At 40.0% G+C, this 23,193-nt stretch overlaps 1 protein-coding gene across 2 annotated transcripts in view; it reads left to right on the forward strand.

Annotated features, from left to right (window-relative positions):
- The window catches only part of DPYD (dihydropyrimidine dehydrogenase), a 627,421-nt gene that overhangs the window by 355,312 nt on the left and 248,916 nt on the right, over window positions 1-23,193 (forward strand). For both annotated transcript variants that reach the window (XM_030572745.1, XM_030572746.1), the window contains one exon: window positions 16,245-16,429. In XM_030572745.1, the coding sequence (XP_030428605.1) occupies window positions 16,245-16,429 (185 nt within the window). The remainder of the gene's footprint in view (window positions 1-16,244; window positions 16,430-23,193) is intronic.

Below are 23,193 nucleotides of genomic sequence, written 5' to 3' on the forward strand. Positions count from 1 at the left end.
AGTATTGTGTCCAGTTCTGGGCACCGCATTTCAAGAAAGATGTGGACAAATTGGAGAAGGTCCAGAGAAGAGCAACAAGAATGATTAAAGGTCTTGAGAACATGACCTATGAAGGAAGGCTGAAGGAATTGGGTTTGTTTAGTTTGGAAAAGAGAAGACTGAGAGGGGACATGATAGCAGTTTTCAGGTATCTAAAAGGGTGTCATCAGGAGGAGGGAGAAAACTTGTTCACCTTAGCCTCCAATGATAGAACAAGAAGCAATGGGTGTAAACTGCAGCAAGGGAGATTTAGGTTGGACATTAGGAAAAAGTTCCTAACTGTCAGGGTAGTTAAACACTGGAATAGATTGCCTAGGGAAGTTGTGGAATCTCCATCTCTGGAGATATTTAAGAGTAGGTTAGATAAATGTCTTTTAGGGATGGTCTAGACAGTATTTGGTCCTGCCATGAGGGCAGAGGACTGGACTTGATGACCTCTTGAGGTCCCTTCCAGTCCTAGAGTCTAGAGTCTATGAGTCTCATCCATGCATTGAGACCCTGCAGTTCTGCCTAACTGGCCCTGCGTGTGGAACTGGAAGCATTACAGAGAATGCTACCATGGAGGTCCTGGACTTCAATCTCTTACCTAGCAGCCTAAATTTGGCCTTCAGGACCTCTCTCCTATCCTTTCCCATTGGTACCTACATGTACCATGACCACCAGCTCGTTCTCAGCACTACATATAAGCCTACCTAGATGTCTTGAGAGATCTGCAACCTTCAAACCAGGCAGGCAAATCGCCATGCGGTTCTCCCAATCATTGAGAACTTAAATGCTTGGCACATCAGAAATTTAAAAATAAATGAAAACAAGATTTAAGCCCTGATTCGGAAAGTCATTCTCTCAAGACAGGACTGAAGCACATGCTTAAAGTTTAGCTCACTGGGACTTAAGCATATGCTTATCTGCTCTTGTGAATGGAACTTAAGATGGAAAGGCTCTGTCAGTCTATTATTGTCGTCATGATGTTTCTTACTCTTGCAGAGGAACTGTAATTTTACAGCTCAGTTTCCTCATGCTCATAGGGAGGTATTTGCTGCTTGAAGTTTTGTTAAAATACAATGCTATTACATTTTCAAGCATTCTGGTTTGTACTTTATTTGCCCTTTGGGCTCAGAGAAATATATTTTTAATTTTTTCACAAAACATTAGGATAACTGCGAAGTCCATTATATGCTTGGGAAGCTAACTGATAGAGCTGGACAGTTGCCATATAGAACTGTATTAAAAAAAATAAGCACCACTGGTGAAAACAGTTAAAAATCAGGTTGTTATTTATACTAGATTCTTGAAGAGGAGAAATATTGGCATGTGATGATTTCTTGCTTGTTTGTTTTGGTGAAAGGACATTTTTTGCAGGCGCAGTGTGATTTCCACTTAGCAGCACATTGGGGCCAGGAAACAATTTTACGATTGGGCCTGAATAAAATAAACAGCCTAAGGGAGCTTTGCACTTTCACTGACTCTCCCTGCTTTCCTGTTTTGCCATTTTGGAGCCTAAAATGTGTGAGTGAGTTACAGGAGTGTCCTCTGGAACCATTCCAAATTGCAGTTTATCCAATAATTAAGAACATAATCCCTTGTATTAAACTGTATCTCTTAACAGTTTCTGGTGTGGCATATAATTCTCCATATGCTGCTAAACAGAAAACCAGTTATTTTAAGGCCCGGGCCTTACACAATATTTTTTTTTTCTTGAAAGAGAAGGGACAGGACCAGTTTGGGGCTAGAAATGTCTCCCTCATTTCGGGGGGTGGGGAGGTGGGAGGGAGGAAACAGGGTGTTTTTTCCATGAAAAATTTGTGAAGAGAAAATAGTACTTTTGCCACGAAGTAGTAGTCCAGAACTAATGCAGGAGATGTCATTGACAATGCTAGTTTCATTCAAAATTCTGTTTAGCAGCCGGAGTCGAAAGGAGCTACTCTCACAATTTCTTGGTAAGAAATGTATGTTCTTTATCTTCTTTAATAAATTAAAATAAATACTACAAAGGTCCAAACATAAATGCAGAAAAGATATACAGCTGTGATAAATGAAGGGGTGGGGGGAGTAGCTTCCTTTTATGGACACCCAGCCAGCCAGTAGCTATAAAATTCCTCTTGGTAGCTGTTCGCTACTTGCTTTACCTGTAAAAGGTTAAAAAGTCTAATACTATGCATAGATAAAAGAAATTGAGTGGGCACCTGGCCAAAAGAGCCAATGCGAAGGGTAGAACTTTTTAAAATTGAAACAAGACTCTCTTTTTGCCTGTCTGTGGTTCTCCTGGAGAGCAGAGACAGGGTTGGGACTATGCTGTATGAAGCTTTAAGCCAGGTATGAAAAACCATCAGATCATGTCTAGAAACTACTTATTTGAAACCCCACCCAGATATGTAAGTAGATCAGGAAACATCTAGGAAGACATGATTAGGTTTATCTCTCTTATTTCTTTCTGGCTTATGGACTTCTCTGGGCTAACCCCAGGTACTTTTGTTTTGCATTTAACCTTTAAGATGGACCTCAAGAAAGCTATCTTAATGCTTAATTTTGTAATTTTTTTTTAATCTAGCAAAAAGCCTAAATTCCAGATGTATTTTCTTTCTTTTTCTTTTTAATAAAATTTTCCTTTTTTAAGAACAGGATTGGATTTTTGTGTCCTAAGAGGTTTGTGCATGTTGTTTAATTAGCTGGTGGCAACAGCTGATTTCCTTTGTTTTCTTTCTTAGCTCTTCCCCAGAGGCAGAGTGAAAGGGCTTGAGAGTACCCCACAGGGAGAAATTCCCAAATGCTCCTTTCTGGATTAAAGGGGTTTTTTTTACAAGCCAGGAGTGGCCAGTATTAATTTTTTGAATCCTTGTGGACCTCCACCTTCTACACTCAAAGTGCCAGAGTGGGGAATCAGCCTTGACGATAGCACAAAAAATAAAAAATCCTTTGTTATAATTAGTTATTAGCTATCAAAATCTTGTGTTGCATATTTGCTGAAATTGTATGCCTTGGTACAGTGATTCAAATTAGCAGATAATCATAAATTTCAATTGTCTTGCTTTTACTATTTATTTTTGTGTAAGCATCCTGTTTCAGAACTTCAGTAAACAAAGCGTGTTTACCTAAATACAGTGAGCCAAAATAACTCAGGCATCACTCCACTGACTTCAGTGGTAAAAATTTGACTCAGTTTCATGCAGTGGATTTGTTTTTGCAGTACAGACACATTGCTTTTCTTTCCAGTGAAACAATGGTGAGGGACAGCATAATCATATGGAGAATTTTCATAGAGATTTTGCCTCCTGTTTCTTTGGGATTATTTAAAAGAAAGTAGGACAGATAGCAGTTACTCAACTATTTTCAGTCCAGGATAGCATCACTAAAGGTTGCCACAGACAATGTCTATAAAGCGCAACATGTTTGTTCTATAATTGATTTTTCTTTTCCCCCCAAACTGACCAAGAACAAGTTTTTCTCCCTTATGAGTAACTATTCTGAGCTTTTACTTATTATTATAAGAACATAAGAATGGCCCTACTTTGGTCAGACCAAAGGTTCATCTATCCCAGTATCCTGTCTTCCGACTGTGGCCAATGCTAGGTGCCCCAGAGGGAATTAACAGAACAGGTAATCATAAATGATCCATCCCTTGTCACTATTTTCAGCTTCTGGCAACCAGAGGCCAGGGACACCATTCCTACCCATCCTGGCTAATAGCCATTGATGGACCTATCCTCCATGAATTTATCTAGTTCTTTTTTGAACCCTGTAATGGTCTTGGTCTTCACAACATCCTCTTGCAATGAGTTCCAGAAGTTGAAATTAGTTGCATGAAAAAATACTTTCTTGTGTTTGTTTTAAACCTGCTATCTAATAATTTCATTTGGTGGCCCCATGTTTTTGTATTATGAGGAGTAAATAACACTTCCTTATTTACTTTCTCTATACCACTTATGATTTTATAGACCTCTATCATATCCCCTCTTAATTGCCTCTTTTCCGAGCTGAAAAATCCCAGGCTTATTAATCTCTCCTCATATGGAAGACATCTCAAACCCCTAATCATTTTTGTTGCCCTTTTCTGAACCTTTTCCAATTCCAATATATCTTTTTTGAGATGAGGCGACCACATCTGCACATAGTATTCAAGATGTGGGTGTGCCATGGATTTCTATAGAGGAAACATGATATTTTCTGTCCTATTATCTATCTCTTTCTTAATTGTTCCCATAATCTGTTCACTTTTTTGGCTGCCGTTGCACATTGAGTGGACATTTTCAGAGAACTATCTACAATGACTCCAAGGTTTCTTACTTGAGTGGTAACAGCTAATTTAGACCTCATCATTTTATATGAATATTTGGGATTATGCTTTCCAGTGTGCATTACTTTGAATTTATCAACATTAAACTTCATCTGCTGTTTTGTTGCCCAATCACTGAGTTTTGAGAGATCCTTTTGTAGCTCTTCGCAATCTGCCTGAGATTTAACTATCTTGAGTAATTTTGTATCATCTGCAAATTTTATGTTTACCCCTTTTCCCAGATCATTTATGAATATGTTGAATAGGATTGGTCCCAGAACAGACCCCTGGGGGACACCACTATTGACCTCTCTCCATTCTGAACATTTATACCTACCCTTTGTTTCCTATCTTTCAACCAGTTACCAATCCATGAGAGCACCCTCCTTCTTATCCCGTGGATGCTTACTTTGCGTTAAGAGCCTTTGGTGAGGGACGTTGTCAAAGGCTTTCTGAAAATCTAAGTACACTATATCCACTGGATCCTCTTGATCCACATGCTTGTTGACCCCCTCAAAGAATTCTAGTAGATTTCCCTTTACAAAAACCATATTTCCCAACAAATTATGTTCATCTATATGTCATACGATATTGTTTTTATTATAGTTTTAACCAGTTTGCCTGGTACTGAAGTGAGGCTTATTGGCCTGTAGTTGCCAGGGTCACCTCTGGAGCCCTTTTAAAAAAATGTTGTCACATTAGGTATCCTCCATTCATCTGGTTCGGAAGCGGATTTAAATGATAGGTTACAGACTACAGTTAGTTCTGCAATTTCACATTTGAGTTCCTTCACAACTCTTGGGTGAATACCATCTGGTCCTGGTGACTTATTGCTGTTTAATTTATCTATTTGTTCCAAAACCTCCTCTAATGATAGCTCAAATTGGGACAGTTCCTCAGATCCATCACCTAAAAAGAATGGCTCAGGTCTGGTACTCTTCCTCACATCCTCAGCCATGAAGACCGATGCAAAGAACTCATTTAGTTTCTCTGCAATGGCCTTATCATCCTTGAGTGCTCTTTTAGCACCTCGGTTGTCCAGTGGCCCCACTGGTTGTTCAGCAGGCTTCCTGCTTCTGATGCACTTAAAACATTTTTTCTGTTACTTTTACTCTTTGGCTAACTGTTCCTCAAATTCTTTTTTGGACTTTCTAATTATATTTTTACACTTCTTTTGCCCATGTTTATGCTCCTTTCTATGTTCCTCACTAGGATTTAGCTTCCACTTTTTAAGGATGCCTTTTTGTTCTCACTGCTTCTTTTACTTTGTTGTTTAGCCATTGTGGCTCTTTTTTGGTTCTCTTACTATGTTTTTTTAATTTGGGGTTTACATTTATGTTGAGCCTCTATTATGGTGTCTTTAAAAGGTTTCCACGCAGCTTGCAGAGATTTCACTTTTGACATTGTACCCTTTAATTTCTGTTTAACTAAACTCCTCATTTTTGTGTAGTTCCCCTTTCTGAAATTAAATGCTACAGTGTTGGGCCACTGTAGTGTTTTTCCTGCCACAGGGTTATTAAATTTAATTATATTATGGTCACTATTACCAAGCTATTATTTTCACCTTTTGGACCAGATCCTGTGTTCCACTTATGACTAAATCAAGAATTGTGTCGTCTCTGGTGGATTCCAAGACCAGCTGCTCCAAGAAGCAGTAATTTAAGGCTTCAAGAATCTTTATCTCAGCATCCCTTCCTGAGGTGACGTGTACCGTCAGTATGGGGATAGTTGAAATCCCCCATTATTATTATTGAGTTTTTTATTTTACTAGCCTCTCTAATCTCCCTGACCATTTCACAGTCACTATCACCATCCTGGCCGAGTGGTCGGTAATATATCCCTACCACTAAATTCTTCTTATTAGAGCATGGAATGTCTATCCATAGAGATTCTATGGCACTGTTTGATTCATTTACGAGTTTTACTTCTTTTATTTCTACACTTTCTTTCTTATGTAATGCCACTCCCCCACCAGCACAACCTGTTCTGTTCTTTTGATATATTTTGTACCCTGGTATTCCAGTATCCCATTGATTATCCTCATTCCACCAAGTTTCTGGGATGCCTATTATATCAATATCCTCATTTAATACAAGGCACTCTAGTTCACACATTTTATTATTTAGACTTCTGACATTGGTATATAAACATTTTAAAAACATGTCTCCTTTTAGCTGTCTGCCATTACACATTTTAATTGAATGGGACTCTTTTTTATTTGACTGTCTTGATCAGACCCTGCCTGTATTTTATCATTTCCCATCCTCTCGTCCTCACTAGGACATAGAGATTCTCCATTAATAGGTACATCCTCTAAGGCATGTCCGAACCATGTGCTCCTCTGCACCTGTTGGCTTTCCCCCAGGCCTTAGTTTAAAAACTGTTCTATGACCTTTTTAATGTTAAGTGCCAGCAATCTGGTTCCATTTTGGTTTGGGTGGAGCCCATCTTTCCTGTATAGGCTCCCCCTTTCCCAAAAGTTTCCCTAGTTCCTTATACATCTAAACCCCTCCTCCTTACAACATCGTCTCATCCAGGCATTGAGACTCTGCGGTTCTGCCTATCTAACTGGTCCTGCATGTGGAACTGAGAGTATCTCAGAGAATGCTACCATGGAGGTTCTGGACTTCAATATCTTATCTAACAGCCTAAATTTGGCTTCCAGGACCTCTCTCGTATCCTTCCCTGGCCTACCATGACCACCGGCTCCTCTCCAGCAATACACGCAAGTCTATCTAGATGTCTCGATGGATCCCCAACCTTCTCACCAGGCAGACAAGTCACCATGCAGTTCTCCCAATCATCGCAAACCCAGCTTTCTATGTTTCTAATGATCGAATCGCCCATAACTAATACCCTAATGCCTGTCTCTTCCTAATAGCTGGAGTTCCTTCCCCCAGAGAAGTATCCTCAGTATGAGAGGATACCACAACGTCATCTGGAAGGAGGGTCCCAACAATGGGATTGTTTCCCTCTGCTCCAGTTTGATGCTCTCCTTCCCTGGGACTTTTATCCTCCTCAACAGCACAGAGGCTGTCGGACTAGGGGTGGGACCGTTCTACTGTGTCCAGCTGTATATGCCAGCTTTCACTAGTAGTTGGGATCACATATGTTCTTAATCTAGGACTGTGTTATAAATCTTAAGTTTGACATCAGTTCCTAAGGTTGAACATATTATGTTCTTCATTTATATAGAATATAGGACAACTTGTGGAAAATATTTCCCTCTTTTTTTTTTTGTTTTAGAAATGCAAAAATATCCAATTTTGTTTTTCATTTTTTTCCTAAACAAACATAAATTCCATAAACTTTATTGGCAGGATCTAGGATCTGCACCTGATTTTGTTTTTGTTTTTTTGTTTGTATAAAGTGGTAACTTGTATGGGTGGGGATGTAGCATACACATTTTTAAAAGGGAAAAGAAATGGTTTATCTTCAATTCCATGCCATTTTAAAAGGGTGCATTAAGCAATGAGGGTGACAAACAGAACAGCATGTGATAGAACTGCAATATTAGATAGAACATTTGCAAAATGCATTTCACATATTGGTTTGTCAGATCCCCATATTTATAGTTTTACAATTTCTAAATGATTGGTATTCTGAGGCCTTTGTCCTGCTTCCTAACTGATGTTTTATATTTCAGAGGCAGAAAAGTTGCCTGTTTTTGGAGTGTATTTTTTTTAAAATAATTCAGCTCTCAGGAAAGATGTCAGAGTTGCAGTCATGGAGAGTAATGTCCTCTATCTACGGAAAAGTACACTGTGGGCAGAGTAAAATCACAATTTACAAAGGGTTCAAATCCTAGTCCCTTTAAATCAGTAAGAGTTTGGCTATTGATATAGTTTGTGTAATGGCAAGTTGTGCACCCTTTCACCTGCAGAACATCTGCACTGGTGGAGGGACAATAGCAGAATTGCTGCCATTAATTTTACAGCCAGGAGCTTTGCTGGTGGGGGCTGCTTAGAGAACAAATAGGCACATTTCCCAGCATGTGTGAATATATGCTCATCAGCCTTGCCTGCTTTGGGAAGCCGATGCAGGTCAGTGCAGCCCACAGTTGGCTAGGGATGGTAGGTGGAATGTGCTTGTACCATTGCTTCTGGCAGTTATTGCTTCTGCAGCCTACAATGTGGATTGTATTGGCAGTGAATCAGACTTTTTACATGTAAGGTAGCTATATTTTTCCACATGTGATTACTGTATTTTCAGATTGTACTGAAGTATTTGATGCCCTTTCACGGTAAAGAAGTCTGTAAGATGGATATCAAACATAACATTAATGAGCTTCTAAAGCCAAAATTACAGGAACTTATCAAAATGGTTAAACATAAAAACCATTAAACTGTTTACTGAAGCTTCAAGGATATACTGCAGCTAATGAGCATTTCTGCTATTTAAATAAGCTCAAATTGAACACACATTACATGGCAACGTAATTAGTCATGGCAGTCAAACACACACAGTCTCACTTTTAAAGCTTTATTTGAAGACTCTTTTCCATTCGATTTGTTTTGTTAATTAAAATATTTTTTCAGTATTCTTTTTTAATATTGTTTCTTCAAGTGACATAGTTTGCTGCTGCCTTTCCATTTATGTTTATTTGCACTGTGAAGACAGCAAATGTGGAATACACATTAGATGCTTTCCCTTTGTGCTGTTTGTGATAGTGTCACTTGATGACAATAGAATAATGCAGTTGTATGCTGTCTTTCGTCCAGAAGGATCCCTTTAAATTATATAAATATATTTGATCAGAATATGCAGAAGAATGAAACACAAACACAGGGATGGATTTTAAAGTGAAAGGCCAAACTTCTTAAACTTAAATGGGAGAGGGTAAACCACGAACAAAAAACGAAGCATTTAATTTGGGTCCAGTTCAGTGTTAAATGGCCTCTATGGCAAATAGCCTGGATTGGGTCATTCAGCCTACCTCCAAGTATTCAGCCTGCCTCTGAATCTGCTCACCCTCCCTCTCTGTGGGGGAATGAGGGTCCTCATGAAGGGTACCTCAGTCTGTGAAGACTTAAGTTCTTTGTGATGTTTTGGGATCACACAGATCAGGGTGTTCTGTCACCCCCTGCCCTGTAACCTTAGGATGCCTTAATATTGTGTTGTATGTCACAAATCTGAGCCATGGCAGTAGTCTGTCCACAAGCACAAAGATTTACTGGCTTCCACCAGCCTAATTACTCCTTGCCGGATGACACCACCAGGCTTTCCAGTCCCAAGTTTCCCCCAAAATGTTGTCCTTGAATTCTCATATACTAGACTTTTCCCCTCTGGTTCATCACCCTCCAAAAGGTGAAACCATTCCCCTAGACTTTGGAATGGTTACTTTGGTGCACACACTCCACACAGTGTGCACAGTGGAGACCTGCTTGGGATAAAAATGAACAAAAGGTTTATTTAATAGAAAAACCACAGATTCAAAGATAAAAAAGTGTGAGAGAGACAACAGATACAAGTTACACAGAAACCAAACATAAAGATGCAACCGTGGTCTTTACACTTCTATATTAGATAAAACTCCTTGTCTAATAACAGGTCACCTATTGTCTAAACAAATTTGAAGTGTACCCACTAACTGTAGGTGGGATCCAAGATTTCATAGCCAGATTCCCACTTGACTGCTGGTCCTCAGTTTCTGAATGGATTCCACTTCAAATCTCATCCATTTTGAAAGAGTTAGCAGGTATTTTTCTTCAGTAAAAAGAGAGACAGGTGATCTTTAGATGTTGGGATTCAAAAGGTTACAGCTTTTTAACCATTAAAACACAAATTGTCAATATCACGTCAAAATATGCAAAGATTTGGGACAGGGAAAGAACATTGATAACATCCAGATGAACCCAGGGAGCAGAATTTAGATAGCTGGATAGAATTACTTAAAATAAGCACACAGGCCCTTATATGCTGAGATGGTCTGGCTTCGGACAATACCTTACGTACTGTAAGGCCAGAAGAGAACATCATGATCATCTAGTCTGACCTCCTGCGCATTGCAGGCCTCCAAACCTGACCCACTCATTGCTGTACTAGGCCCATAAACTTTTGCTGAATTACTGAAGTTCTCAAATCTTGATTTAAGACTTCAAGTTGCAGAAAATCCACCATATACTCTAGCTCAGACTGGCAATTGACCTGTGCCTCACACAGCAGAGGAGAGTGAAACCCCCAAGGATCTCTCCCAATCTGACCGGGGGCAGAGGGGAATTCCTTCCCAACCCTAACTATGACAAGTGTAGGGGGTGCTTGTGAGAAGTGGGTGCACCCCCATTCCAATCTGAGAGATTGCAAGGACGCAATTAGTCAAAGGGGGGCACTTGTGAGAGGCATGTGCCGACCCTGTTACAGGAGACCAGAACTGCACACAGTATTCTAGATGAGGGTCTCACCAGTACCTTGTATGATGGTAATAATACTTCTCTGTCTCTACGGAAAATACTTTGCCTGATGCATCCTATGACTGTGTTAGCCTTTTTCATGGCCGCATCACGTTGGCAGCTCATAGCCATACTGTGATTGACCAATGCACCCAGATCTTTCTCCTCCTCTGTTGTTTCCAACTGATAAATCTCTAGTTTATAGCAAAAATTCTTGCTGTAAACTTCATCCCATTTCTACTATTCCAGTTTTCAAGATCATCCAAATATTCTCCAATGATATTCCAGTGTTCCATCATATAGGCAATACCTCCCAACTTTGTGTCATCCACAAATTTAATCAGCACACTCCCACTTTTTGTGCCAATATCATTAATGAAAATGTTAAATAAGACTGGACTCAAGACTGATCCCTGAGGAGCTCCACTAGTAACTTCTCTCTAGGCTGACAGTTCATCTTTCCTATGACCCATTGTCTCTTGTTGTATTTTATCCCAATTACCATTTACCAATGTCTTTAATTCCAATTAGTAATTTTACTGCCAGTATTCTCTATTTGACTGTTACTGTAATTAGTTTTGGCACTATATATCCTCTTGTTGTCCATTCTCCTACCCTTTGTTGTTCTTTTTGCCTTCCTGTATTCTCTTCTACATGACTTTCCTCCTAATCAGTATCGGAATCAGGCATGGAGATTGCATGAGCATCTCCCAGCCAGCTCCCCCAAATTCCAAGTTTAAAATTATTTTAAGCAGTTGTGCCAGCCTCCATCCCAGAAGCCTATTACCCTCCCTACTTAGATGGAGTCCATCCCATGAAAACAGTCTTTTGTCTGTGAATGCCTCCCAGTGGTTGAACATCCCAAAGGCTCCTTATAGCACCATTGCCTCAGCCATCTGTTGATCATCATAATCTTGTCTTGCCTTTACTCTCCTCCTCTAGAGACGTGTAGAATCCCACTGAAGATCACCTGAGCCTCTATTTCTTTAAGTATATTCCCCAGCCTGATGTAGTCTTTCTTGATATGTCCCAATGAGACTCTAACAGTATTTGTTCCCACATGAAGGACAATTAGTGGATTCTTTCCTGCTCCCGTTAGGATCTTCAGTCCCAGGGCCACATCCCATACCTTAGCTCCTAGTACACAACACACCCTTCTGTTCTCCAAAACAGCTCTGGTTACAGGCCTAATGATCAAATGCTTTCCTGAACTACAGTCACTTTGAGATATTAAATTAAAGCTAACGTATTGCTGCATAAATATTACTGAAGTATTCCCAGTAACACCACTATAGGTAAGGATATATTTCCTTTTCAGAGTTGAAAATGCGTCAGTCTGAAGTTATGTTTGGTGTGATATTGTGATTGTTTAAATATTTTTAAATAAAACTTTCTCAGATATTTTTGTATTCAGCTACTAGGAGTGTCCAGGCTTTAGTTTTGTTTTGGGTTTTTTTGCCAAATTCAACCACAAATGTATTTTTTGCAATCAGTAAATCTTTAAACTTTGAATGATAAGCTAGGACATTGATGTTTACAAAGAATACTGAGAAAAACAATTATTTTGCATGTTTAGCAGCTATTTTTCAAAGTGAAATACTGTGTCAAGTTTCAGCACCAGAAGCAGTTATTCTATTTTAATGTTTTATACCTAGATAGAGGCCCAAACCTGTACCATTTTCATTTAGTTTTGAGAGTGTGTTACAGTGTGGGATACCAAATGCAAACTGCTGCCTGTGATTTTGGATCTAACCTTGTTGCAAAAAGCACTTTGGATCTGGGTGATAGCTGTGTGAAGAATGAAAAGAAATATGTGACAGAGTATATTGTGCTTGTATCTTTCTTTCCCAGTATAGTATTTTGCCTCTGAATGTACTCAGCTCTCACACAAAGAGATACTTTCCACCTGTTTTCCCATCTATCAGAAATCCCACCTGCTCCCAATTACCTCCACATCTCCAGGGAGTGTTTGATTCTGGAAGGGGAGGGCATGGTATGGGGCCTGGAAAGGAAGTTGGGAGGGATTATGCAAGAAGGGCTGTAGGCCTGCTGTGTGCTTGAACATATATTTGGGCAATACTAAGAGCTTGCTCTCATATATTAGTGCTGGTGGCAGATTCCCATATGCCTATGTCTTAGCAGTGTTAGAAGGTGGCTAACAACATGCTTCTACGTGTACTTTGGTAATGTCTGGATTTGGTTTACTGCATGGACCTATGCATGTTTTGGCAATGCAGGCAGTTAACAGCATACAGTATGTGGTCCAACTGCTCCTCTATACTAGGTAGATTCATAATGTTCAGCCTGTGAGGTTACATGCTTTTTTATTTTACCCCATTATTGTTCTAGGTGGAGGTTAAGAATTTTTTTAAGTGAGGAAGGGGATTATGTAAATTGGCAATATCGCAAATGAGCAAAGCAAAATGTAGAATCCAACATATTGCTAAATCTCTAAATCCAAACGTAAAACTACAGGTGGTTTTGGTTTTGACTTTGGAAAGATAAAACCTGACTGAGGTTTTGCCAACCCAAAATACACTCTCTTAGGCTCATCTCAAGTAAAAACACATATTTGACATTTTTCTATAAATACTGAGAAATATTCTTGTCATATGCTAGCAGGTTTCTCTTTTACATATATGACAGCACAGCTACATCAGTTTAATTGACCTTGGCAATCTGCATCTGCTAGTGATATGTCCCTGAGGAACACTGCAGTTTTAAACTGCATTTTATTGCAGAAACTTGGGTGTGACAATATAGTTAAAGCTATATAAAAATAACTCATTTTGATACATGGCTTCAAGATTTGTTACAAGTATTTATCTGAAAATATTTCTTCATTATAAATCTACATTAAAATATCTTTGTAGTTACAAAGAATCTAATTCAAAAGTTAAAGTAGGAAAATAATACACAGTTAAAAATGTTTTTTAATGAGAAAGATGACTTTTAATAGGTGATGGTGAGATGATCTTAGGCTTTGTTATTTGTATTCATGTTCCATTTGTACTGTTGCATGCAGTACAAAAAGTAGTGTGGTATTCTGTGCATTTCAGCTCCTGTTTTATGTACAACCTGTCCATCTGCCGTGTGTGCGTGTATATATATGTTTATATTCCATTTTGTAACAAAGAAGAGAATTGACGATATCTTTTCTGCAATGTTCCATGAGATAAGAGAAGAAAATAGTTGTGTTTTAACAGCATATATTTTCCCCATGTAATTTATACTTGGGGGGAGGGGGAGGTGTCTGATTCACCCTTGCCTTACTCCAGATATCCATCAATGTAACTCCACTGAAATTGTGATGGCATAAAACTGGACTAAGATAGTGGTGAATCAGGCACTTGGGCTTCCCATTCTGTAGTTAACAGCCCCACACTACTCACATCCTGACAAATGTCATGATCACCTGTTTGGGGGTCAGGAATGATGTTTTTTTTCTCCTATGGGCCAATTGGCAGAGAAGCAGGGCGTTTTTTCACCTTCCTTGAAGCACCTTCAAGACATGGTGGGTTAAGCAGCAATGCGCTTAGTACCTAACTGAAGTACTTGGTTAAGTTGTTAATGTTTTGCAGCTTGAGGTTAGTTTCCCATGTGGTTAAAAGCATAGAAGTAAAATACTGAGATATTGGTGATGGGTTTTGGGCTCATGAGAGCTTGTGGGCCAAGATTAAGTCAGACCTTTTGGCCCTCATGGGCTGAAGTCCCCACCCTTCTGCACCTTCCGTCTCTCCCGGGTGTGAGGGGGTGGAAGAAGATGATAGGAGTCAGAGCAAGCTGAGTCCTGGAGGGTAGGCTGAGGAGAGTCTACACCAAGTTATGGGTTATATGGTAAGAGCTCTGTAGCCCCCACCCTGGAACCAATTAAATGCCTGGTATAGGAAGCTCTGGATAATGGATGAGTAGTGCCCCTCCCCTGTGTTTAAGCTTAATAAAAGTTGCAGCCTGCCACTTAAAATTCATCCATATGTCTGTCATTTCATTGCGTGTCTGGATCAAGGAGACATGAGTCAGAGGCTGGGAGGGCAACAACTTTGAAAACTACCAAGTGTATATGTTTGTTGTCCTGGGAAGTAGAAGAGTATTTTGGATATGATGTGGATGAGTGGGCAGACAAATGAGAATGGGATGAATGGATGATTCTAGGGTAAAAGAAGGTGAGACTCCCCCTTGTTCACCAATGGTGACTAGGGCAGGATTTTCAAAAGTGCAGAACATTAGCCTAACTCTGCACCCTTTGACATTAATGGTAAAACTCCCAATGATGTCAGTGGTAGATGAGGAAAGCCAGTGCTGAGTATTTTTGTAAATCTCAATATAAAGTCTGTGTAGGATTTGTAATTTGTGCTCAGGAAGTGATCAATAGCATATCAGAGTCGCTTTGTTCCTTCTGGTTTGGGCATAATCGACACTACCACCTCTTTCTTCACTTCATGATACTCCTGTACAGTTACCTCTTGCATATACTTAGTGTTGTCAGACGCTCCTGGTGTGGTGCTCTGTTCTGTTCAATGTTGATATCAATCGGCTGCGTGCATGTGTTCCCTCTGTGTGCTGCCCCCACTCTGCAGATTGCTGGCACAGCAGACCCCAAGAGAACCCCCAATGACCACAGACTCTAGTAAGGTACGAAGGCACCCAGGCCAGGTTTATTGTCAAATCAAGCACTGTAATAGTTAAACTCTAGACTCTACCCTATGGGACATACTACAAATATGTGCCCTCGGTAATGGACTCAGCTCAGTCAGTGGTGGGACTCTCCAAAGCCCCCTAGGCTGAAAAAAGACATCCACTCAGGGGTGCATTCTTATACAGAAGTACAAACAATACATCAGGAGTGATGTGTAACTTGAGGTGCAACCCCTCCACGTAGCAAAGTACAACCCCTCTACGTAGTAAGGTGCCGCCTCTCACCTTGTATATGTTGGTTTGGACAAAACAACTCTATCCATCATGTTACCCTTTTGACCCTGTCATTGGGTTGAGTCAGCTTGTTCCTTGTTATGTGTGTGGAGTATACAAGTATGTGAATGTTCTGATATCCGGTGTCCAGTACCTTTTTAGGTATGTCTTTTTTTGAAGCATCAGCCCTTTCCTTGCCAGCTTTTGTGAGCAGGGCCTGCCTCTGGCTCACAGCTTAACTTTGTTTTATATTAGCAAAATCTTGACCATTACTTTAGTTCAGGTCTTAGGCCACATACCGGGCCTCTGATAAGGGTTTATGTTTCAGGGCCTCATCTTACTACACCTAGCTTAACAGACACATGAGAAATGGTTTCTATTGTGACACTTGTTGCATATTCATTCCATGTGCTAGACACTGGACCTTTGCATGTGAATCTCCATAGAAAATACACTTCTGGATTAACTCTACTGGAAGTCAAGGTAGAAATACAGTGATACAGACTGTAACAATGGTTTATTTCTTACTTTTATCATTGTCTATATAAAGTGGATTGTAGCAACAATTGCTTAGTAAATCTGTTAAACTATCTCCAGATCATCTACTTAGTATCTTTTTATCTTTCACTTAAATACAGTAAAAGAAGCCATGAATCCTATCCAGTTTAATAGATGGGGTCTTCCTGAAGTGGATCCAGAGACCATGCAAACCAGTGAACCATGGGTTTTTGCCGGTGGTGACATTGGAGGTTTAGCTAACACTACAGTCGAATCAGTGAACGATGGAAAACAAGCTTCCTGGTATATGCACAGATACATACAGGTGGGTTTTTAAAAGTAGTTTTCCTTTCCAGCTGCAACTTGATACCTGTTTTCACACACACATTTATTGGCTTGGTTTTTTTCTAGTTATTGAAATAATTGCCATGGATTTCTAGAATTAAATATGTGGGTTTTGAGTAACGGGCATCTAGATACTCTGAGCAATGGTGCATTAGAAATCTTTTAGATCAGTGATTCTCAAACTTATTGGATCATGCCCCCCTTCTTAGTGGCTCTAATAGTTTACACCTTCCCCTTCCTCCACACAAGTAAATATACCGACAAAAAAAAGAATCAACATTCAACGCTCCCTAAATATTAAAAACAGTAAAGCATTGATTCAAATAGAGCCAGTGATCCATTGTAAGAAGAGCAAATGCAAAATGGCGATCATGGTCAATTTTTACAATTAAATGTGCACACCATGTCATAGCAAATGGATTAATGTGCAGATGGCAAGGACTTTGTATAATGCTATGCAAGCTTAACAGAAATCTGTCAAAATGCACAGCACCATCTGAGGACCTGACATGTCTGAAGGAGTCAGCTTTGATAATAATTCATTGCTGTGGGTGTCATGGTACGATTCCCCACTCTGAACCTTAGCGTCCAAGAGATGGGGTACCAGCATGAATTCCTCTAAGCTCAAATACCAGCTTAGAACCTGTAGCGCTTCCACCAACCAGGAATTTCAGTGCCTGGTACACTCTGGTCCCCCCAAAACCTTGCCCGGGGACCCCCAAGACCCAGACCCTCTGGATCTTAACACAAGGAAAGTAAACCCTTTCCCTCACCGTTGCCTCTCCCAGGCTTCCCCTCCCTGGGTTACCCTGCAAGATCACTGTGATTCAAACTCCTTGAATCTTAAAACAGAGAGGAAAATTTACCTTCCCCCCTCCTTCTCTCTCCCCCTCCCAGACTCTCCCTGAGAGAGACAGTAATCCTAACACAGAGAGAATTTAGCCTCTCTCTCCCCCTTCCCTCCTTTCTCCCCACCAATTCCCTGGTGAATCCAGACCCAGTCCCCTGAGGTCTCACCAGAATAGAAAAACAATTAGGTTCTTAAAAAAGAAAAGCTTTTAATTAAAGAAAGAAAAAACAGTAAAAATTATCTTTGTAAATTTAAAATGTAATAGGTACAGTGTCTTTCAGCTATAGACACTGGGAATACTCTCCCAGCCTAAGTATACAGGTACAAATTAAAATCTTTTCAGCAAAATACCAATTTGAACTCCTTTCAGCCAAATGCACATTTGAACTTCTTCCAACCAAATACACATTTGCAAATAAAGAAAACAACCATAAGCCTAACTCGCTTTATCTACCTAGTACTGACTAGTCTGAACTTATAAGAGCCTGTATTGGAGAGATTGGAGAGAAACCTGGTTGCACGTCTGATCCCTCTGAGCCCCCAGAGTGAACAACAACCAAAACTAACAGCACAGCACAAAAACTTCCCTCCCTCGAGATTTGAAAGTATCCTGTCCTCTGTTTGGTCCTCGGGTCAGGTGACAGCCAGGCTCACTGTTCTTGTTAACCCTTTCCAGGCAAAAGAGATATGAAGCAGTTTTGTTCTATTAACTCTTACTTATCTGTTTGACAGTGGGTAAAATGTACCTAGTAATTTTTTTCCCTAAAGCATCTTATCCCTCCCCCGAATGCATTGTGCGCCTCCCAGGGGGGCCTGCTTCCCAGTTTGAGAGCCTCTGGATTAGATAATTAAAACTATAGATGTATAATAACAAAAATGGCTTTGGTACATTGAAACTAGATTTTTTTTTTAATGTGTAAATCTTAACAAGATTCTTCTCTCCAACTCAGAGTTCTACCAAGGTCTCTGGTCTGCTGTGGCTTCTTCCACAATATTCAGTATATGCAGATATATGATTTAGATAATGGGGGGCGAGAAGCCCATCAATATTAATATTAAATAGAACCTCTGAGCAGCACAGAAAGTATAAATTAAATATGGTCCCTGTTGTTACCTGAGGAAGATACTATTATTTATAGAGTGCAAGTGTACCAATGTTTGACAAAACATGCGCACACGCATACACACAAATAAGGAATTCCAGTCCAGCTCAGACAAATCTGATAATGGGGCCACACGAGCAAGGCAAATATAAAACCTAATTCATGGAGAAAAACAGTGCAAAGAAGTGGGGTTTAACGGGTTTAAACTCAAGCAACCAAGTGACTAAGCATTTCCCCTTTGTGTGCTGTAGAGATGATACAGAGTGAGAGCTGTGATCTGCTCTTCTCTCCCCTAGTTTAATGTAAAAATACGCATAGTGAGCAAGCTATAGTCTTAGATCAGGTGCAGAGGAATCATAGCAGACCAGAGTCCTTGGCCTTTGTGTGGAAAGGCAGCTGATAAAAAAATGTTTGTAGTATGAAGAATTCTTCGGAACAAACAGAGAAGAAAATGTTTCCCAAGAAAAATGGATTTGAACAACTGAGGTAGTAGCAGTGCAATTCCTTTGTCCCCCACTCCTTATGAGACACTGGAAGTGCGCAGCATCATATTGTTTCAGTCTGATGTGGCTTCATAAAAATACTGTGTGGTTCAAAACTTGTTTTCACTATCATTACATATTTTTATACTTATTCTGAAGCAGTGTTTGTAATCAGTATTTTTAGGCCCCATCCAAATACTTAGTGTTAAACATTCTAAGCTTTGATGTGTAAGTATATTTGTTTTGGCATCTCTGTGACCGTAGTGGGGGTATTTCTTCTCTCTCTCTCTCTCCCCTTATTCCCCCTCCAACTTCTCATGAAAACATGCATCACTGAAAGCATCTCTTATAATTGCATTCCCTTCAAAGGACATTTTTTCTTCCTCTAAAACATTCAGTATATTGGAATATACTGAGCATTTTAAAGGGAGTCTGAAAAGTTGTGGCCTGAGAATTTTGAATTTTAAATCAATCAGACTTGATATTAGCGTGCTTCGGTTACCCTTTGCAGGGTTTGAGGCAGCTTATTCGACCTTACAGTCTCACCAGGAAGCTAATGGGAAAGCCTTGCAGCAATCTTCACAGGAAAGTTTCCAAATGTCAAGTGTCATCTTTCCAGCTGCTAGATGAATGGGTAGCCAAGAGGCATTTATTTGGATGTATGGTCCTGGTAAAATCTGGCTGCTGTGGTGGGGAAGACTATAATTTGGCAGTTACTTCACCAATATTTGCATCAGTTGCAATCTTAGTAACAGAATAAGGGACTTCATTTTTAGGGGAGTTGTGATTCAGAGCCAGATCACAATGCTCTAGCATTTATACACCTAACACATGGCTCTGTCTGTGGGTACACATACATACATATGTAAAGTGTTCCTCAATTTTGAACTAACTGTTTAATCCTCCCCTGCTTTAGATAAAAATACCCTCATGAAATAAATTGACTTTCTCTCACCTACAGGATTATAAAGCTGACAATTTCTTCACAGTCTTAGTGTTTGATTTAATAAAAAGGCTCATTTTAGGTTTCAGCTGTTCTGTGTACAATGTATCTGTTTGTATTTATAAAAAAATAATTGCCCATTTCCCAAGCCACTGATTGTACTAGCACCAGTAAAAATATAACTAGCATGCAGTCCACACTTGGCAGCATCAAAAGACCAATCCAAACAATTCCAGACCACAATAAAAAGTGAAATTAAAAAACAGCATCCCAGTTAATTGCTTGTCGTTTCCTTTAAATAGCATACTCCTCACATCTCAGCCTAGTTCAGGCAAAAGGCTGAGCAAACAGATGGGCTTTACATGTGTCCTGAAGCTCAAATCATTCAAACTCTGGCATGCATTAAAGAGAAGTGTGAGTTCCAGAGTCAAGGGCTTTCCAAAGGGAATGCCTTCTGTTCAAAACTAGGAATTATTTACAGAAGCATTTTGGCTGATCTCACACTGGATGTTCTCCATCAGTAACAGACCAAACATTCCTTGCTTCTCAGCATTCTTCAACCAGCTTGAAAAGCACAGGTTTGGCTGAACTCTGTATCTTTGTGGCCTCTGTAAACAAGACCAGCCGAAACCCAACTGAGGATGGAAGTACTTTTGTCCCTTCCTGGTCTGACTGTTCCATTAGAACTGTCCTATACGTTCTAAATAGAATCAATGTAATTCAAAGATAGAGGAGGATAAAGATCCACATAGAAGCAACCCAATTCACCAGGCTGCCCACCACTCACACTCCCATTTCTCTGTCTCTTTCCACGCCATCCCTTTCCTACATCTGTTTTCCATGTCACCATCCTCTCCTTATTCAAATCCCTTCTAAAGATTCACTCTTCTGGTCAGAGCCGGCTCTACAGTTCTCGCCTCCCCAAGCAGCGCACCGAATTGCCGCTGGACAGCAGGGGCAGTCTGTGTGCCCTTAGGGCAACAGGCGTGTTTCCGCAGCAGCGGCAATTCGGCGACAGCTTCTATGTTTAGCTGAAGCCGCCTGGGACAGCTAAACATAGAAGCTGCCGCTGAATTGCTGCCGCCACGGAAATGCGCCTGCCGCCCTAAGGGCACACGGACTGCCCCTGCTGTCCATGGGGCAATTCAGCGCACTGCTTGGGGCGCTGAAAATACACGGACTGCCGCCCCTTCCAGATTGCCGCCCCAAGTACCAGCTTGGAATGCTGGTGCCTGGAGCCGGCCCTGCTTCTGGTGTTGTTCACAATGAGTCTATAGTTACTAATAAGTATTTTTAACATCTGTTTTCCTTCCTTTGAGTCACTCAGTGTGTCCTGTGTCTTCTGTCTACCTGTTAGAGCAGACTGTAAGCTATTTTGTGCACTTAATACATAATAGTGGGCCAGATCTTCAGCGGATGTAAATTGCAGTTCCTTGAGGATCTGGCCCAATATCATTTTAAGAGCACTGGTACTGTACTATTTAAAGCAGATCCCCCCCTACACACACACTTTCCCATGAAATAAATAAATAATGTGAATTTTATATCTAGTGAGCCTGGACTGTATTTCTTTTATGAAGACTGGCCATTTCCTCAGGCTTGTCTTTGAAGCTGTTGGCCATGCTGGCTGCCTTCTATTCAGGCTAAATGAGGGAACAATTAAATGCCCCCTTTGTTTAATGTTAGCTGAAACATTGGAAAACGCTGCCCTAGAGACTAAAATGTCACCTCCCAAAGACTAGATGGTATGCAAACAGAAGGTAGCTGGTGAGTTATTTGATTTTAGCAGCATGTATGTTAGAGCCAGAAACAACCAGGAAGCAGGTAGAAAGAAGCAGAAAGGCAAGGAGACAGTTAGAAAAGCACTTGGAGTGTGGCCCTGAGAGAGATCTTTTTCAGTGGTGCTGGCTTGAAAGAGGTTTGGACTGTGAGTGAAAAACCTCCTGTTATTAATTCCTGGGGTGTTTAGGAAAATAAGACTTTGTTCACACTTTGTAAATAAATAAGATTGCAATGAAGAAATACCTGACTCCATCATCAATTTCTCGTTCTAAACCAGGGGTTCTCAAACTGCGGGTCACAACTCATCAGAGGGTTGCAAAGTTATTACATGAGGGGTCGCGAGCTGTCAGCCTCCACCCTCAAACCACACTTTTCCTCCAGCATTTATAATAGTGTTAAATATATAAAAATGTGTTTTTAATTTATGGGGGGAGGGGTCACACTCAGAGGCTTCCTATGTGAAAGGGGTCACTAGTACAAAAATTTGAGAATCACTGTTCTAAAGGAAACAATCCCCAAGACCTCAAATATTGGGTAACCGGTTGAGTCAAAAAGGGTAACAGTCTGGTGTTAATTCATATCCCTGAGATATAGGACTTCTCCTATTATGCTTTGACAAATATGTAATTTTAGAATGAATAAGTGCATATTTACAAAGCCTATTCAAGTTCCTTAAAGGATCCACAGGCAGGGGATAATACACTGCAATTCAGTACAATTTTTTAATTTGAATAGTGCCTTTCATACAAAATGCTTTGGTGACTGATTGTAAATAATAGAATTACACAGCTAAATAATAGAAAAGAGAGTGAGTATGGGCAAGGAAGAATAGACAGGTTTTCAGATGAGATTTTAAATGAGCGAGTCAATGAAGTGGAAAGATGCAGGAAGATCATTCAAGGCTGCAGAGGAGAAGGCTCTCAGTAAAAGAATGATGTTGATGAAACTTAGCATTTTTTTAGTGCTCTGTGTCTTGAAGGCACTACATAGACATTGACTATATATAATAATGCCATGAGCTAGGTGGTTAAGTAGTTATCCACAGCTAGGGAAACAGACAGAGACAGGTGAAATTACTTGCTCAAGGCCACATAGCGAATCAGTGTGCAAGTTTTAAAATGCGGGATCTCCCTGTCTCCCAGTCCTGTGCTCTTTACTACAGAGCGCACTGTCTCTGCAAGAGTATCCAGATCAGAAGAAAGAAGATGACTGCATGCAAAATGTTTGTGGATTTTTGGCATACTTTTCAAAGAACTATGGAGACATGGTAACCAGGAATCTGAATTCCCATAATTGTAGACTCAACTGATTGACAACAAATTAGAGAAGACTCTAGCAAGAATTTTTTATCTTCTTTTTCTAAAATCGGGGAAAGAATTATTATAAATAAACTTGTGTCTACAGGTTTTCTTTTACTGTGTGTGCAGTGTCAGGTCAATCTTCATTATAAATCTTATTTTTTCCTATTAGGAACCTATATAGCATTTTAATTTGACTTAGTAAATTTAGTTCCTTTATGAACATTGTACTGAACAGAGAGGTTGTGAAAAGCAAAACAAACATAAAAAAGGAACAAAAGGAAGT

The sequence above is a fragment of the Gopherus evgoodei genome, chromosome 8 (assembly GCF_007399415.2).
Source record: "Gopherus evgoodei ecotype Sinaloan lineage chromosome 8, rGopEvg1_v1.p, whole genome shotgun sequence".
Taxonomy (NCBI): domain Eukaryota; kingdom Metazoa; phylum Chordata; order Testudines; family Testudinidae; genus Gopherus; species Gopherus evgoodei.